Source organism: Rhineura floridana, chromosome 3 (genome assembly GCF_030035675.1).
Source record: "Rhineura floridana isolate rRhiFlo1 chromosome 3, rRhiFlo1.hap2, whole genome shotgun sequence".
Taxonomy (NCBI): Eukaryota; Metazoa; Chordata; class Lepidosauria; order Squamata; family Rhineuridae; genus Rhineura; species Rhineura floridana.
This window is the reverse complement of record NC_084482.1, coordinates 139,544,542-139,563,986: the sequence shown is the minus strand read 5'-3', so window position 1 is coordinate 139,563,986 and position 19,445 is coordinate 139,544,542. Positions and strand designations below refer to the sequence as shown.

The following is a 19,445-nucleotide window of genomic DNA, read 5'->3' as shown; positions in this document are numbered from 1 at the left end:
CTGCATAAGAGGCATTGTGTTTCTTCTTGTTATTTTAAGGGTGTAATCCAATTTACCTTTCTGCTGGGTTGGGGAGAGTTGGATGCCACACCCTCCCAGCTGTGCTGGCTGACTGCCGGCATTGCCAGACTCCACTGGGAACAGCCCTCTGCTGCGGCTGAGCTGCAGCGCCGCCAGGAGCCTTCTGGCGTTGCTGGAAGTATGCCAGGGACAGCCAGCCCAGCAGATGGAGGGCCTGTGGAAGCCCTGAAAAAGGGGCATTCCATGGGTTGGTGGGGCAGCCGCTGGGTGGGTGAACTTGTGCAAGATTCTCCTTGCGTTTGGAGCCCTCCCCCAGGTCCTGATTCTCCAGGAAACTGTCCCAGTAAAAAATTGTAATGGGCCTCTACAGGGAGCACTTACTCCTCGGGAGGCCGATTCATGGGAGCTGGTGCTTCCCGGCCAGCTTGTGTGCCAGCTCCTCCTCCACCTGCCCCCCTTCCACCTGCTCTCCAGCATTTGGATTGCTCTGTAAGTAGGAATAAACTAAAGCAAGATCTTATGACTAGGTGCAGAGGTCACTACAGTGGGGTACATTTGTGTATTTAAAACTGTTTTTAAAGGTGATAATAGTACCTCCATCCTTGGGATTGCTTTGCCTGTTACTTTTCTCTTCTAATGTCTAAAGATGAGAATAGAGAGCATGGGGAAAATGGCTGGGAATATATGTCATAATCATTGGGAAGGATGTGGGTCTTTTGAAGGCATCTTGCCAGGAGTCCCTCAAAACCTGGAACAGACAGTGAGAGTACTGCTGATTACATGTAAGAGTGGGTAGCTTAATTATTGAACGTTGTTATGGTTTTATATTGTATTTTATCTTGTTATTGTACGTCGCCTAGAGTGGCCGTTAATTCGGCCAGATAGGCGACTCAAAAATAAAATTTTATTATTTATTATTATTATTTATTGTTCATGTGAAACCTGCTGGCCAAGAAGGGAGAGAGAAACACACTATCTAAAATGGTACCTTTTAAGAAAATTACCAGTTTCCCCACAATAGGAACTGGCCTGACAACAGTTCATATTTTTATATTAGATTCAGATGATTTCAGTTTTCCACTTACTCATTTCTAATTAGTGTGCCTGTATATGACTGCAAGAATATAGTAAACATTACCTGTACCATAACGTTAGATGAACAAATACTGAATTATGAAGGAAACAAATTTCATTGTAGGTTTTCTAAAATAAGATCTGGAAACAAATGTTAAGGTATGCTAATTAAACTGAACTCCAGATTTGCTTAAAAAGGTAACATTAACAGAAATGCTTTCATTTTGATGAGAAATGGCCAGTCTCAGGCAGCTTTAGTGTCCTGATATTCTGCAAGAAGTGGTGAGGAGGAGAATCCCAATGGCTCTTTACTTGCAGGTGTGAATTTGCCTTGCAAATGTCAACCCATTAGCAAATCATACTGCTCACTGCCACTGCAGGAGTCTGTTAGCAGCATTTCTTTAATGCTTCTCAATGCATGTGACAATGTCCCTGTTACTTGAAATAAAGCAACAAAGATCAGCAATGTCTGCCTATAATGCTTGACTCATTGCTGCTTCATGTCGCACACAACTCCTAGCTTCACATCTATTTAAGTCATTAATCACAGGATTTATAGTGGAAAAATTCAAACAAGGCATAGGCAAGAAAATACTAACAAAGAGCATTGGTTACAATGTGGAATTGAAAAATGCAAGCAGCCCAGAAAGAGCCACTTGAGAAAGGTATGGAATATTTACATTGGGCTCCCTATGCAAGTTGAAACGGTACACTGCAAGAAAGCTACATGTGGGACGAGTGCAAACATCACACTAGCTGGCCATTAACATGCTGCTAGTCTTCTCTTTAATTCACAACCCCTCTCCTTGGCTTAACCCCAGTTTAGAGCTGCATCTGATCAACATTAAATTTAGCTTAGTTAATTATTCCAGGGTTCTAAAACGTACATTCAGAATGTACGTTAATTTCTATTTAAGTAGGAGAATGTTGATTGGATGTAATGCCAAATTAGGCCAGAAAGGGCTAGAGGTTGCTCATGAGTACACGGAGAAGGGTTTAGGGAAGGGAACAAATGAACTATGGCCCATTCTTGTTCACCTTAACTAACAGCCAATCTAGCATTGCATCTGCACTGACCATAGGTGCTTTGAGGCCTGTGATCACTTCTACACTGAGAAAAACGGTATTATATATAAGAAAGGCAAGATGGTGTTTGAATATGTATAATTCTGGGTCAATGTTTTATTTCTTGAGTTATGGAGTGGAAATACCTTCAGCTGCAATTAATTTTTTTCTTTAACTCATTGCTTTTACCTTGTTTTGGCTTCAGAATCTGTTGATGAAAAAATAAGTAAAGCTGAGCTTTTTTAATGCTGGAGTTAAATGATCATGATTAGCGGGTGCAGTACAAGGTGATATCTAGGTGAATGGTCAGAGTTGCCACTTGCCGCTTGCAAGTCAAGAAACTTGCAGTTCTCTTCCTGCTTATTAGCTGTTCTGTTTGAGACTCACTGTAGATGCTCTCATTTGATTTCATCCAGTTGTGAAAGAGTAATTTATCTTAATCCTTTTGTTGTATTTTACTATAATACAAGTTTGTTATAATTTTTGATCGGTAAGCATTGTGCTGGTTATACAAATGTGGGCCATAAGGTTTTTTTTAGATGCGGGTGAATAGTTTTCCAAGGAATGGTGCAGTGGTTTGAAGAAAAGTTAATTTTTACTGTAACTTTTTAATTCTTCACATCAGTATGTCACGGGCCTACACATTTTGGCTGCCCCCCCCAGTGCCTTTCATTGGAAGCCTCTCCCCATCCCTCCTGCCTTTCCCAAAGGAAAGGCTGGTGGAAAAAGAGGCAAGTTGAATGCAACTGCTTGAAGATGCCCTTCAACACCTTCAGGCATTGGTGTTAAACGCTATCTCACCTGTCCTTCCTGATCCAAAGCAGGAAAGACGGGAAGGGGGTTCCAGTTTAGCCTTTTGTGGCCAAGGCTTTCCATGTACCTTAGCCATGCAGCTGCCAAACAATCCCCAGCCTTCTTTCCAGCCTTGGAACTAGGGCGGTGATGGGAATCACTGCTCAACTGCTAGAACAATATCCTCCCTCGTTTGCAGTTTAGAAATTTGAAGAAAGACAAGGCACGCACCATGCTCATTTGAAAGCAAACACCACATTTGCCATGGTGAGCAAAACTGTGTAGGAACAACACTTCCATGTTTTCATGTTTATACCAAATTATGCTTTGAAACATCCATTCCATTGTTCTAATAAGGGAGAAGTGCCTGTGGTACAGTGGATAGGAAATTGGTATGTGAGCCTTTCAAGGCTGAAAGTATTTGTAGGAATACGAGTGAAGGCAGTGACCAGGATTCATATAACTCCTTAGTGTACCCAACTGTTTGGGCATGCCTTGTGGCATACCCTACTACTTTTCTTTGAACAGACCTCTGTGCCATGGGGTAGCTGTTTAGAGAGTTCCCTGGTATGCTGTAGGATAATTAGGATGGAGGTTGATGCTACACACCATCTCAAAGGGCTTTTGGGCTTGTGGAACTATTTGTGGACTGGGATGGCCTGGCCTCAGTTGTCCATACTCTAGTGACCTTCTGACTTGACTACTGTGGTATGCTCTTTGTGGTGCTGCCTTTGAAGACAGTCCAGCCATTGGAGAATACAACTGCGAGGTTGGTGAGTGGGGCATCTCAGTGGGATCATGTGTCACTGGTCCTGAAAGTGTTGCATTGGCTGTCAATGAGATACTGGGCCCAATTCAGATTCTTAGTACTAGCATACAAAGCTTTAAATGACTTTGGACCCAAGTACCAAAAAGAGTGCCTCCTCCAATACTAAACATCTCGGGCCTTATGATTGACAGGGGATGCCCTGTAGGTGGTGGTGCCCGGTGGTGCTGACCTGTAACAAGGCCTTCTCGTTAGTAGTTCTCATCTCTCTCGTTATATTTATTTATTTTATTTTATTATTTCAATTTATATACCGCCCTTAGCAGAATAGCTCTCAGGGCGGTGAACAAACAAGATAAAATACAATATATCATAGTAAAAAAAGTTATAGTTATAGGCATTCAGAAGTAATTTAAAAGCATTTCTGTTCATCCAGACATTTGATGGCTGAAATATACTATTCCTGGCAACCTTGAAATTATTCGCTTTGAGGACATGTGACTGTTTTTAAGATAATGTTCTCATTTTTTTTGAAATTCTATTGTTTTGCTGTCTTGTTGCATACTGCCCTGGGTTTCTTTGGGAATTATTTATTTATTACATTTATTTATATCTCACTCTTCCTCCCAAAGAAGGTCAAGATAGAAATATAATAATAACTAATAACAACAATTGACTTTTCTGGGGTGTGTGGGAAGTAAAACACCGAAGGGGTGGAGCAGGCTAATCAGACAAAAATTGAGAAGAGTTGTATCCTTGTTTTGGCTCGTATCTCACATTCTAAAAATGCTAGAACCTTGGTTCTTTCTTTTTTAAAAAATGAAAGCTGGGAATCTGGGGATTATGGTACATCCTGGGAATACCACTGAAGGCCTTCATGGGTACCATTGTGCCTGCGGGTGCTGGTTTGGCCTGATATAGTCCAATATTGTCTACTCTGACTGGCAGTGTACTTCCAAGGTTTTGGGCAGAGTTCTAGCTATTGGAGTTCCTTTAAACTGGAGATGGCAGGGTCTGAACCTTCCTGCATGGAGAGCATGCTACTGAATCTCTGATCCCTCCCTGTACATGTTTTGCGTACAGACATCAATGTTCTGCATGTCATTATTGCAAGATTTTTGGCATTATGTGTGATAATTATTATATCATGTTTGCAGGAGATGTAGCAGTAAAGATATTAAAGGTTGTAGATCCAACTCCAGAACAGTTTCAGGCCTTCAGAAATGAAGTGGCTGTACTAAGGTAAACCAACACTGTAACTTTAAAATACTTCTTGAATCATTTTATTAAGATGACTATGTCAAAAATGCATAGGCTCACTGAGTTTTCAGTAGAAGTCTTTGTGTGGTGTCATCATAAAGATAGTAAACTAAACAAAATTGGAAGACTTACCAGACTTTATACCACATCTTATTGTAGACCATCCTAAGGCAGGAATATTCAGTATGTTAGACTTATGATGCTTAGGTTGTTGGAACTATAATAGGTGCTTGTCAAGCAAAATAAGGCAACCGCCACAGATGGCAGATGTAGGGCAGCAGCCTCTTGACTTCCTCCTAAGGCACCACCACCACCATTCCCATCTTTTGGAGGACAGAGCTGCATATGTCACATAGCCTGTCTTGGCTTCTCTGAAGTACCCTACTGATTTAGATGCAGTGGAAGACACTATCATTTTACCAGGGTCAAAGTAAGATTCATGTGTCAGTCCAGTCAGCTTCTGTATGTGGAATGGGAAGGTGGTACCATCTTGCTCTTTGCCTCAGGCACCCTGCTTCTTTGTTTTCCAATAATTGTATTGGGATATATTTATTTATCAATAAAATAATGTATTTCTCACCTGAGATTAGGCCTTCAGAATGACTTACAAATATAATAAAACAGTAACTAAACCACACACAAAAAATTACAGTGTAAAAGCTGTATCACATAAAAACCAGACACCAGTAAAAAAAATCATCAGTGAGCAACTCCATAAAAAGTGAACTCAAACAAAATTCTTTAGAGCTGCTTCCTAAACACACTTAGTAAGATGGATAGCTGAAGTTCCTTTGTGGTGAGTTCAAAATCTGGAGGTGTGATAGGAAAGGCCCTACAGAGAGTCTATTACAGAAAGTAATACTGTATTTTAGATTTTGTAACCTGCCCAGGACCAAACTGGTTTAGGTCCTTAAAGTTAAATAAGGATGGGAACCTGTGGCCTGAGGGCTGCATGTAGCATGTGGACTAATTTCATGAAGGTGGGGGGAGGAGGTTGGGAGGGAGGGGAAAGGGAATTTTGAGGATGATGGTGGGGGAGAGAAGGTGGTATCAGATAAAAAGCCACACCTAGTTTTGGATCTGGCCCTGACCATCAGTGGCATTTAGCCCTTGACAAATTCCCTCTGAGGCAACACAGTTTTTAAAAGAAAAGGGTTACTCCATCTCTGCTTTAACCGGGAACCACTGCAGTTGATATAAGGCTGTCATGATATGGTCAAAGTTCTGAGCTCCTGTTAGCAGCCTTGTACCAGTTGAGAGTTCTGGGCACTTGTCAGCTCCATGTATAACTGTTCACAGTGATTCACAATGTGATCGTGATCAGGCATGTGTAATTGGGGCAAGATCTGAAAGATCACTTGCCCCTGTGTAGTCCTGTAAGGTCATTTAGATTAACTGAGGAAATTCTACACCTGGTACCCCATCCTACAGAATGTTACAGGGCAGTGACTCCCATTTTCCGTTGTTGCACCTCTAATATGGAATGGCCTTTGCTCTGCCATATATGAAGTAGCAATCATTTTTGCCCAGGCTTTCCATGATCCATAAGATCAGACTATTTTTTTTCTGTATGAATTCCCATTTTTATTTTTATATGCTGTTGTATTACTGAATTATTGGCTTTATGTTGAATTTTTGTGTAATGATATTGGTAACTTGTACACCACTTAAGAGACTTTTTAAAAAAATTAAGTGGTTTATAAATGTTCTAAAAAAGATCAGCCTTGTCCAGAAAAAGTAATACCTGGGGGCACCAGCTGAAACTCAGCAAAGATCATCCTGGCCACAGCTACTAGCTGTCCATTCAGGAGTAAAAGTCCAGAAGGGATTAAGCAGCAGTACCCCAGCACCACTGCCTGGTCCTACACTCCATAAATGAATGGAGCTACTGCAAAACTGCCCCCGTTTCTTTCAGGTGATCCAGGAAGATGATGGTATTAAAAGCTTTTGTGGGAAGTCCAGTTGAACTAATTAACTTACATGTCAATATTTGACAATGAGGGTTGTGTAACTGTGTCAGAGTGTTCTTTGGTTCTCAGCATTTAACAGTTAAAACCCAACATCTTGGTGACTATCAAGGTATTTAAGAAATCAATTGAAAATGTTCATTCTTATTTGTTTCTGCTAGGAAAACCCGACATGTTAATATTTTGCTATTCATGGGCTACATGACTAAGGATAATCTGGCTATTGTCACACAGTGGTGTGAAGGAAGCAGTCTGTATAAACACCTGCATGTCCAGGAGACCAAGTTTCAGATGTTACAACGTATTGATATTGCAAGACAGACAGCACAAGGAATGGAGTGAGTAAGCTGCAATGGCAGAAGTTGCTGAGTAAAGGATGGGGGGTGGGGTATCATTGCAGCTGTAGAAGTGGTGTTGACTGCTCCAAACGCGAAATAGTTCTAGAGAAAATCAATTCAATGTTGTATTGGTTCCAGGGAGACCTCGATTGTCTGTTTCTGCAAAATGTGAAATGTAAACAACATTGGGCAATTTTCCAGAGAAAATAGAGGTTACAAAGATACCTAGATTTACAAAAATAGCACTGTCCAATTCTGAATGGATAAAATAAGAGCTTTCTAGCTACAATAGATAACTACTGCAGAAATGATAATCTGTTTATGTTTGACTATAGATGTAGATTGTTGCTTTGTATTTTGATTATTGACTTGTAAATAAGTTCACATTTTCATTTATCAAATTCTGTTTACAGCTATTTGCATGCGAAGAATATAATACACAGAGATATGAAATCAAATAGTATCCTTTCCTTACTTGGTGGAATTCTGGTGGCCTGTAATAATTTTATCAATAAGGAAAAGGGTCTCTTGTTCTGGTGATTAGGTGAGATCAAGACCTGCTAGTTATGGCAACATTGATGGATACTTCTGCATTCATTAGCTGTCACTTGTTTACAAAGCTGGGTTGAACATTTGTGTTGTGTTCAAGATCTCTAAATTCAAAACACATAATTTGATTATAAGTTTTCCTTTTTTAAAAAAAGGTGTGGTCGGCATTCTTCACAGTTCCTGTGTGTGGAAAGCCCCATGTCCTTCAGAGCTTTCTATGAACAGGGGGCCATAGGAAACTGCAGCTCATACATTGAGATTTAATAATTTTAAAAATTGTGTATTTTGAATTCAGAGATCTTAAAAAAAGCAGCAGCCTGGACTCAAGCATCTCCCTTTTGCCCGCAGACAGAGGATCAGTGCTGAGAGTAATATAATCTGGGAGAGGTATGGCATAAGGAAGGATGCACTTGGATGGATCTGGCATCTTTCCTTTCAATGTTACATATTTTATAAAATACTTCAAACACATTAATTAAATAAACCCTATGGGCAGTCTTCTGGAGTCACTGGCCTGGATGCAAGGATGATAGTGCTTGGTAACTCAAACAACTGTCCATGTGTGTTCCTTAAGAGTGATGTAGACATATTTCTTCATGAGGACCGTACAGTAAAGATTGGAGACTTTGGGTTGGCAACAGTCAAATCCAGATGGAGTGGTTCTCAACAGGTGGAACAGCCTACTGGATCTGTTCTCTGGATGGTAAGTGACTTACAACTGAGCTGTTGCTTGTAGCTGGTGAAATTACAGGTCTAACATTAATTATGTTCCTCTTAACTTTTTTTTTAATGGGTAACGTATTCAGAAAAACTTTTTCCTGTCCTTTAATCCAGGGTTTAGGAACCTGTGGCCCTCCAGTTGTTGCTGGGCTACAGTTTCTATCACCCCTGACCATTGCTTATGCTGGCTGGGGATAATGGGGTGGAATCCAACAACATCTGGGAGGCCAAAAGTTCCTCATCTCTGCTTTAATATCTGAGGGCTAAGGTGTTGCTTTTCCACTGAAGGAATGGCTCTTTACTGTATTCTGGAAGACGGTCTACATCAGTGCTTGCGTTACAAGTTTTTTTCTAATAGGAGAGGAACAAATTGTGGGTGGATGCTGCATATATACTGCTTGAACCAATACAAGTTGAAGGAGAGGTGTGTACTTGCCACAGAAGTCTATGGTTTGGCACAGCCTTTCCATGTCCATATTTGGAAACATTGGTTTTAAAACAAACGTCCTTTGTTCCAAGGGCCTGGTTCAGACGTCACCATTAACTATGGTTTGTCATTATGAAAATTAGCTTGTATGAACCTCATGCTCGCTCATTTGCCCCTGACCTGTCGGAGAAGGAGATCAAAAGCTTTTGCTTTTGAATTAATCACAGATTCCCATTACTCATAAAGATCTTAATCTCCTTTGCCCATGGTGGGTGGGGAGGGCATGGAAGTTTGACTTGTGCAGGCTTATTCTTGTGATGACAAACCATAGTTGCTTATTGTGTCTGAATTGGGTCAATGAATTTCTTATACTTTTAAGAAACTGAGGCTGCAATGTGGTGGTGGTGAAATATGAAGGTAATTCTGTCTACCTGTTCTGTCTTCTGTCAGGAGCATGACTAAATTTCTCCTTGGTTTGGTGGTATGTGTCCTTTGGATCCAAGCCGGTACCTGGCACACCTCTTTCAACACACCCTTTTTGGCCCTTCCATTGTTGTTTGGGCCAGGATTTCAGAGGATCCAACATAGGATTTCCCTCTCTGATGTTAAGAGTTTTGTCTCCAACAGAGGAATAGATCTGACCTATCATATGGCCCCTGAAACGCTCTCCCAGGGGGCAGAGAATTGCACCATTAATGTTACCATTCGATTCCTATAATGTTATCCTAGTATTCTACCGAGTTTGTCTCTCATGCTGATTTGGGAGGGTTGTATACATACTGTGTTCCAGAACTGTTGCTGCCCCCAACTCCTCTGGTTATTTTGCAGCATCTTGTATTTTAAATTGACTGTGATGGCTTTGTATACAGTTATCATACAAAAGCATGTGCTGGTGGGTGGCATCAAGACTTTACTCATTTCTTATAAAAAATAATTTAATCCATTTTAAACAGTGTTCCCAGATTGCCTTTTCAGGGCCAGTTGAATGTTTTGGGGAAATATTTTTAATTCAGTGGCTTTATTTTTGATTATAGCCAATAATGTGGTCAGGTTTTGTTTTTTTCCTGAGTATGAGTTCTTACTCTGCTGCTTTTCTATTTCCTTTTCTTTTCTGTTCATAAAGGCACCAGAAGTGATTCGAATGCAGGATAGCAATCCATTTAGTTTCCAGTCGGATGTCTATTCTTATGGAATAGTACTATATGAATTGATGACAGGAGAGCTACCCTATTCCCATATTAACAATAGAGACCAGGTGAGAAATGTTCATTTTTGATGCAATGCATTGTATTTCTAGAGAGAAAATACGCATTATTTCAGGGTATCTTTATTTACTCTAGAATGTAAGGGAGCAAAGACCCATGTAATTACATTGCACCTCAACCAGTCAGCTGTGAAGATGCCAAACTGCAGAAGTAGATCTTTGCTTGTGTGCATCTAATAGTCGGGGCATCCCATGTAAAAGCTTTTGCATAGGGTACCTGTTTGCATTGACACTGAAATGTCATCATAACGCCATGTATGCTGTGCCCCAACTATATTTACTAGTGCAGAATGTGTTAGCATCAGGCTGCTAAGAATGGTGAGTTGGAATTCTAGAACAGTGAATTAACAATGTAGTTAACACTTGATACAGGTCTGGGTTATTCAACTAAATTTTGGTTGTGTGTTCTAAGAGGTTCTGCTGGTTTCCAGGGATCTGTGCCTTCTCCAGGATTGGGCTGAGGGTTAGGAGGGCCTTTAACCTAAGGATGAAAGGAAGGATTGGTAAACGTGTTGCTTAGGAACTCTTCCGTTTCTGCCCTCATTCTTTCTTAAACCCATCTATCGAGATGGAAACCACTGTGTATGTTAGGTGCAAGGAAGTGCCCAGAACGTCAAAGCAATGGGACATGCTACAATGGAAAGCACAGGGATTCTAACAAGCCTAGTAGTTGAAGAGTGCTCAGTGCTAGCTAACAGGCAGGTTTCGGCAAATATGTTTGCTATGGCAAGTGTGGCACCACCCTCTGGTGTGCATGTTGGGTGAACAGACTTCCTTCTAACTTTGGAGCTGCAAGGTGGTTGTTTCAACAGTTGCATGGTGATCCCAGTCCTCTCCCAGCAACAAGTTGGTAAAAAAGCTGGGACTGGTTTCGCAGCTAAACCAGGAAGCCCCTCCCCTTCTTATCTGGGATAGCAAAGGGTGGCTACTGCTTGGCAACTCCTGCTGTCATCCTCATACAAAAGGAAGGAGGTCTACTCTATTCATGGAGGCTCCATGTGTGATTTAGAAGCCTGCACAAATCAGGGTTCTGAATTGTGCAGGGAACCTCCTCCACAAAGAGAGGCTTCTTAATGCAGAAGTTATCCTTCCAACACTTGGAGTGCGACAGGAATGGGATAGTGAGGGTGTGGCTAACAGTGCACCCCACTATCTCTGTCAAACAATTGTAATTGCGGGGGGCAGATGCACTTGGGCCTGGCTTCTCTCTTCAGGATGCATATGGAAGTAACTGATCAGCAATAGTAGGTTGCACATACTTGTTTCTTGTAAGTGAACTACTTTGAAAGCACTGTGGAAGAGGATACAATGGCATGTGATATGATTTTTAGTAAATGGATAAAATGGCCTGTGTAACACAATGCAGATCCATATTCATATCCAGTCTGTAGGAGGTTCCCATCTGGCAAGCAGCATCCATGTGTATATCTTCCTTGTTGGCTAGAATGTATCTGGCAATTTAAAAAAAGCTCTCTTAAGCAAAGTCAGACCAGTGGTCCATCTAGCCAGAGCTCTTCATTGTTTCATACGGGAGTCTTTTCCTAACCCTACCTGGTATCGCTGATGAGCTGTGGTCCTTCCCCCTTAAAACCGCATACAGCAGCACATCTGCATCCCCAAATTTCCATGAAAACAGTGAATAGCTTGCATTAAAAACATTTTCAATATAGATGCTCTCTGTCCAGATTACTAAAGTTTATTTGTTTGCCTGTTCTTAGATCATTTTCATGGTAGGCCGTGGTTATGCGTCACCAGATCTCAGTAAACTGTACAAAAACTGTCCCAAAGCTATGAAGAGACTTGTAGCAGATTGTGTGAAGAAAGTTAGAGAAGAAAGGCCTCTCTTCCCGCAGGTAAGAATTAAGTTTGATTTTAGAGCTTTACAAAATGAATATGTTTGTATGTATGTTTTAATAAAGTAAGATAAAATGTTGTTGAAATAGTGAAAAATAGTGGACAAGTAATGTTAAATATGCAGGGAAGAGAATATAGGCACCTATTTTATTTTATTATGTTTATATCCCATGTTTCCTCCAACTCGCATTTTATCTTCACAACAACCCTGTGAAGTAGGTCAAGCTAAAAGAGAATGACTGGCCTAAGGGAGCTCCATAGCTGAATTAGCAATTTGAATGTGTGTGTTGTGTAGTGATCTAGAGAGAGAGAGACAGATACATACATATATGTGCATATAGCCATACATGTGCCTATGTCCCTGTGCACGCACACATACACACATGTATAACTGTCTATGTATTTATTTATTTAAGGTATTTATGAAGCACTTTTAAGATGCAGCTCACAGAGTAGTTTACATAAAATTATTAAAACAATAAGCATTGATAAAAAATACATGATGAAAGAAAAAGGGCAAATGACTGTCATTGAAGAGGCTGTTTCTACTGGGAACTGGATGTTGGCAGCTTACTAAGCCATTGCTGTTGTTTCTCCACTCCCCTTGGGGCAAGATGGACACATATCTATATAATATTATATAGATATGAGGTTTAATTAAACACATAGACAAATATAAATCTTGTTTTTCATACATGTCCATATATATGAGAGAGAGGGGCAGACATGGGGGGGGGAAGAGGCATAGTATGTCTAATCCCTCTGTCTCTCTTCACTCACTCCCAGAGAGAGAGAGAGAGAGAGAGAGAGGTATCTCTGCTTATCTGTTTACTGAGACACCCTAAAATTCTGAATGTTATGCTCCTTGATATTTCCTGCTTCAGACAGAGTAAAATGTTAGTAGGAAATAATGAAAAGTTTGACCAGTTAGTGATGTCCTTTTTTCATTACTATGCTTCAGTAACCTTGAGATGCTATACTTTAAAATTGTAAACATATTTTAAAACAATATATTTGTGTTATAGTATTATAACTTCCAGCCTCTGGTTGGTCACTGTGAGAACAGGATGCTGGAACAGTTGGGCCACTGGCCTCATCCAGCAGGCTCTTCTTCTGTTCTTATTTTACCCACCAGTTCCTGGTAATAGGCTGTGCCGGCACATTGCTTTCTGCTTTGGCTGTGTAATATGAGCTATTCATGTTTTTTATAAGGCGGAAAACAAAAGCTACCCTGCCACTGTTTATTTTATAAACAGGAAATGGTCACAGGGAAGCAGGTGGAGCTGACAAGAACTTCTACAAAAGCTACACTAGCTTCTTCAGACCTAGGAAGAGAATAGTTGTCAGTAATGAAGATAGTTTTGCACAGAAATTGGACAGGCCATGGGGAAAGTTCAGCTGATTCTCTCAGCAGAGGAGCATCCTCCCCCTGTCCCTCACCTGTGTCTGACTTTGGGAAATGGTACGAGGGATACATTTTCAAAAGCAGATTTTTGTCAGGTCTCCTATGAAGTCCTGCTTATAAGTATTCTATATTTCTAGCTTATAAGAATCTCGGGCATAGTAATGAGCACATTCCCCCTTCATTTTTATATATCAAGCAATATAGGGGCCTGAAAAAAAGGAATAGCGAATAATCTTGATTTAATACTTCCTGCCTGCAACTCACGTTATAATAATTGGGCAAGGTTTAATGTAGTGAAATACTTTTGTGATATTCTAAAATTACATTGATTTGTATACTTTCTAAAGGACATTGCCAGCCCATCAGGTACGTTCTTTACCATCTTAGACTAAGCCTACGTTTTGTTCACATTTACCAGATGTTACATCTGCCTTTGCTTTTCTCTCTCTCTCCCACTGCTAAAATTTAGTTTCCAAATTCCTCAGGAGAATGATCTGTTTTTGTTGTTGCTTATGTTGCTTTGTAAAGTGTGAAGTACACTGGTGCTGCTCTATAGATAATATTCAGAACCTACAGTCTTTCTGGATTTGGAATCCTCCAACAGTAATCCCTTCCTTTGTTTCCTCCCCACCCTCCTCCTTTTAGATATTGTCCTCCATTGAATTGCTGCAGCATTCTCTACCCAAAATCAACCGAAGTGCTTCAGAACCTTCTCTGCATCGTGCAACTCACACACAGGACATAAATTCATGCACATTGACTTCGACAAAGCTACCTGTATTCTAGGAGATCTGTGGGCACTGCCCACTGCTCTCCCCAGTAACAGTTCTAGCAGTTGTGCTTTGAATGCCTCAGTCTACATGATTGCAGAGCCAGCATGGGATTCAGCTGGATGCCAGTTTTAAGAATGAGCTGCTATGAATTTCTACCATTCTAATTCTACAGGGACAAAAACTCCACGTTGCCTTTTTCTACAGGTTATCATGTTGAAATAGTTAACAGACTGTATACAAGAGGTCCTATTACTATTTTTTATAGATGCACTTGAGCCTTACTTTATCCCACATGCAAAAAAAAGAAAGAAAGAAAAGGATGCTTTGAGGTTTTGACTGTATTGCATTCTGCGGAATGAACTGATATTTTTCTATTGCAAAATAATAGCTTAGCATTTGAGAAAAGTCAATGCAGATGGTGCTGTTCTTCTGATCTCCTAAGACTTTGTGCCATTCAGGCTGGAGGGATTTTAACTAAAATGGCCATCCACAAAGAAGACATAAAGGAAGAGGGAAATGCAGCTCCGGAAAGCTTCTCCTTCGAAGCATTTCTCAAGATGACACCAATATTAAGTCAACACAAATGGTTTTGCACATGGAGAAAATGCTCATTTTAGGGCGAGAAATATATTGTCACTCGTACTGCCCAGAGAAAGAAGCTAGCACAATATTGCTGCAATCACCTTAAGAGTAACATACGAAGTTTATTGGGTACTTTGGACTTGTTTCTTGCAGCGCCGTGAAAGTCCAGTGAGAAACTATAGTTTTTTGGGAGGAGAAGAGGCAAAATAAGTAATGCTGTCAATATATTTCTGCAAAAAAAAAGCCTGTTTTGAAACTCTTTTCTGAGATGCACTATAAAGAAACTTGGCATATACAGGTTTTCCCTTGCTGATTTGGGTTTTAATTTTGTTTTTATTGCTCCTGAGAGAAAAGCATTTATTGTAAACCCAGGTTCTTCTGATTATCTTATTTTAATAAAATAAATTAAACTTAAGTTTGTCATTAACCGATTTTTCAAAGTTGATGTCTGTGGACCCTATTCATAAGTGTGTGTTTTTGTAGTTGTGATATCCTATCCATAAAATCTGCATGCATATGTATATTTTGGGAAGAGGGGGGAAGCAAAAATACTGATGCAATTCCCCTCTAAAACACCATTTTGGAAAGAACAACTCTAGAGCTATTTAGTGTGTATTTCCTCATACATTGTATTTTCTGAAGAATGTGCATTGTAGCTTCAGCATCCTTTTCTGAGATCTTTAGTTGTGATACAGAGCAAATTCATAACTTTCAGACACAGCTAAGTACCCCTTGGTGACGTAGTTAGAATGCTACTGCTTGATTAATAGGTGGGAAACAGATGACCGGTATTTTTCATATTTAACAGCTACCACTGTACAATATTCTGCTGGAATCTAAACTTTCTGTAATGTTTAGAATTCCTAACCTTTCAAAATTTGCCTTTCACTTGGCAGTATAGTAACCCAGGTTTTCAAGATAGATCCAATAAGCAAATGGATATCACTTAATGGTCCAATTTCTGTTGGTATCTGTAGTAACATACATTTTTGTACTGTCTATACCATAAACCTATGTATAAAGTGTTTTCCACAAGAAAACCTATTCTTGCATGAGAAGGGGACTCGGAAGCACAGGCATAGTCAAAGTGAGAAATTTAAGTGAATTTTGATTGGCCAGGATATTCAGCAATGGAATAATCACCAATTTATTGTCGGGTGGCTTTCCTAATAATAGGACATACCTAACTTTCACAAGCTTTTTGGTTTACCTGTACTTCAAATTTATATGGCCTTGTTCCTCCCTATTTGTGTTCACAACCTTTTTTTCTTCCTCTGGAATAAACTTGCTTTCTTCCTGCGTGCTGCCATTCAGAGGCTCAGGTACTGGGTTGCTCTCCTCTCCATCCACTAGAATATAGGCTCTTTTCTTGAAGAAAGTGTTGGCTCAGGTTGGACTAGTAGGTACCTCTTGCTTCCTTTCTAGCCTTTCTCTTGCCTTGTAGGTTTCTAGGTCTGCTCTGTCTTTGCAGTGGTGGGTTGCTTTTGCATAAATATATTTAGATCTCAAATCAGCACATATCCAGAAAATCTAAAATTTTAAGCTAGCCAAACTAGTAGTTGCTGAGGAACTTAATACTTCCTATCTAGTTCCACATGGGATTACTGTGATTGCCTGAGGGCCAACCTAGAGATGTCATTAAATGCATATTTGCATTTAACTCTGTTTTAAAAATGCTTAATAGTAGCAACTGGGTGGACAGTTGATAATTACTGGGATCACAGCAAGTGTGGAGGGAAATGCAACCCATTCCTCTCAGTGCTAGTATTTACACTTGGGGGAAATCTACACCTGCTGAATTCCTGAAAATTATTAGCCTATCCCGTTGATGCTAAAAGAAACAGACATGTAGTTTAGCCCTTAGATGACTCATTATGTGGCTTTAGCCTAGAAGTTTAATCTGGGGAGGTTCTTTGGGACAGGGTTTAAACTATATATAGTAATGTTACCTATGTTGCTTTTTAAAAGGATTGCCGTGTAACGATCCTATGTGTGTAATAACTGTATGAATGAGAGAGTATGTATGTGTACACATGAACACACACATACACCCTTGTGCGTATGTATATAGTTTTGTAAAATCTCCAGTTGACTAATCTTGCACAACGTTTCATGTTGGGCAACTCACTATGAAGTTGTATACTATTTATTTGTTATTTGATTTATATCCCGCCCTTCCTCCCAGCAGGACCCCAGTGCACATGCATATGTAACAGGCTTGTTTTTTCTTTCTCTTTTTAATGCATAAAATCTGCTATTTACTCAGGTGGTAATGATGAATTAAAACTGCTCAGGGATTAAGAGTGAGCTATAACTGATAATTCACATGATAGTAAATAATGTTGTTTCTCTGGTTTGCACTGCTTAAGTAAAAGCTGATTTGACATCTGTATCCATCCTACTTCTTGTGCAAACCCTATTTGTGTGTGTGTATGTAGATGTATATACACACACACTCCTGCTAACAAATATTTTTAAATGGAAAATTTTAGTAAAACTTCCACTGAATATTAATGAGGTATAGCACGTTTCAACTGGTTTTAAGTTGGGTTACATCACTTCTTTCAGTTATACCTTTCGACTGCATTGTCCTTATACTGTAAACATCTGGTATGGGAAGACTGACTTCCATTTGTAGCTTTGTGTCAATGTTTCTCTGCATCTCATAAACACTGGCAGTTGCCTTCCATGTGCTGTTTACAAGCCTTTGCCGTTTACTATGTATGCTGAGCTGTTCAGTTCTCCTGATTAGCTGCAGCTGAAATGACTTCCTGTGCCTGAAAAGCATCCCTGTTTTCCAAGGAACTTCCACCCTTCCTGGAACTCATATTTTCTAGTGCATGCTCAAGCTGTCTCTACAATAAACTTACTAGGATGGCACAATAGCTCTGTACTGCAGTGGCTTTGAATGCTTGGCACCTCTCACTATCATAACTCAAATGAGTAAATGCTGTGTCTAAATATTGGATGAGTTGTATTCATGGCTGAATAGTGCGTCTTGTGCTTGTAGGGCTTACATGATTCATTTTGGGAGATAAACAATGGACAGGATGACGTTTGACTTGCATTCTGATCCCAAGTAGAGTCAGATGTATTTAAGCCTGTTTATTTTCAATTTCTTACTTTGTATAGGATTAGGCTGTTAGTCTCTGCTGCTGGCCCTTGTTCTTGTCCAGCATTGTAATAAGAACGTATTATATAGTTATGAGACCAATTGTATAGTTTGAAGTCTGGCTTTTTCAGTGTTTTACACCAACATTACTGCATTCAGTGAAGAATGGCTGAGATACAGTGCATGAAATGAAGCTTTTCAGTGTGTATTTCTGCCCTCTCCCCAAAATACCTTGGATTCAGATTTACAGGGCAATCATAACTATGTCTACTCACTAGTAAGTCCTGAATTCAGTGGGGCTTATTCCCAGGTAGGATTGCAGCTGTAGTCATGCTTAGAGCAGAATCATTCAGTGCATTGGCTTCTCCGTTTGCCAACTTTTATTTCAGGGGTCTTCCGCTTGCCCTCTTAGTGAAAGTCCCTTGCGTATTTTTAAAGTTGAGGTTTCAAAATTGCAGGGAAAGAGCTCTTGGGCCATGTAATCCATACTGTGGGTTCAAGTTGTAACATTCTGGAGTTTAGCCTCCATCCTTTAATTACTTTGTCTTTGAGATCTCTGCGTGGAGATTTGCAGTCTGGGCCAAGTGGACTACATTCCAGCCAGACTGCTTCAGCCGGAACCCCATTATTTAGTAGCTGAACAATAATGGAGCTGAAGCTGAAGCAGAGTTAGTAGTGGTATGAGCACAGCACAGTATACCAGGTACAGCTGTTGAGCCATTGGGAGATAACAAAGGCTTCCCTTACATGTTGGGTGGAATGAGTGCTGAGAAAATATATGGGAACTGCTTTCAACACTGTAGTATAAATGTTGAGTATTACGGAGCTACAGTCAAGTGAAAATTGTGTTTGTTACACCCCCCCCACTCAGAAACTGACGTAATTCAGTGAACTTTAAAAACACAAGGAAAGTCTAGGATTAAAAGAAACCTTTTTTTTTTTAAACTCTAAGTGGAAGAGTTGAAGTGCTTCCACTTTCTATGCTTGAGGCGGGTACATGAGTGAAACTGTCCACTCTTACATTCCAGTGAGAGAGCGTATTAGATTTAGATATTTTCTCAAAGAATAGGGACATAAGCAAATGAAAGTATTGGTTTGTGTCCCATTATAAAATATGGAGTCACCTTCATTTAAATGTAATGTAGAAGCCAGAGCAGCAAATTAAATTCCAGCCCCAAGAAGAGTGGGTGCATGGGCTTGTAGTCACACACCAGCGCTTAGGCAGATTCTTGAAACTGGAGGTGTAATTTGAGAACTTGAAGAGTTAGCAGAAGCAGACTAGGCAAAGCCTCTTTCATTTTCTCTGAAACTCTGCTGGCTCTCATCCAAGCTAAAATTACTGTCTGCTCTAAGCTTTTAGTTTCTCCTCTAGTACAAGTCATAGGCATGTCAGTCAAAAAGTACACTTACAGCAAGTCTGGCATATTTCCAATTTTAGAAATGTGATCTGAAATATAAACCCTTCCACATTCTACT

General features: G+C 40.1%; 1 protein-coding gene across 9 annotated transcripts in view; it reads left to right on the top strand.

Annotated features, from left to right (window-relative positions):
- The window catches only part of RAF1 (Raf-1 proto-oncogene, serine/threonine kinase), a 112,500-nt gene extending 97,228 nt beyond the window's left edge, over positions 1 to 15,272 (top strand). For all 9 annotated transcript variants that reach the window (XM_061618109.1, XM_061618105.1, XM_061618107.1 and 6 more), the window contains 7 exons: positions 4,876 to 4,960; positions 7,107 to 7,283; positions 7,697 to 7,743; positions 8,417 to 8,535; positions 10,103 to 10,234; positions 11,962 to 12,096; positions 14,148 to 15,272. In XM_061618109.1, coding sequence (XP_061474093.1) covers positions 4,876 to 4,960; positions 7,107 to 7,283; positions 7,697 to 7,743; positions 8,417 to 8,535; positions 10,103 to 10,234; positions 11,962 to 12,096; positions 14,148 to 14,288 — 836 coding nt within the window. In that variant the 3' untranslated portion in view covers positions 14,289 to 15,272. The remainder of the gene's footprint in view (positions 1 to 4,875; positions 4,961 to 7,106; positions 7,284 to 7,696; positions 7,744 to 8,416; positions 8,536 to 10,102; positions 10,235 to 11,961; positions 12,097 to 14,147) is intronic.
- Positions 15,273 to 19,445: the final 4,173 nt, after the last annotated feature.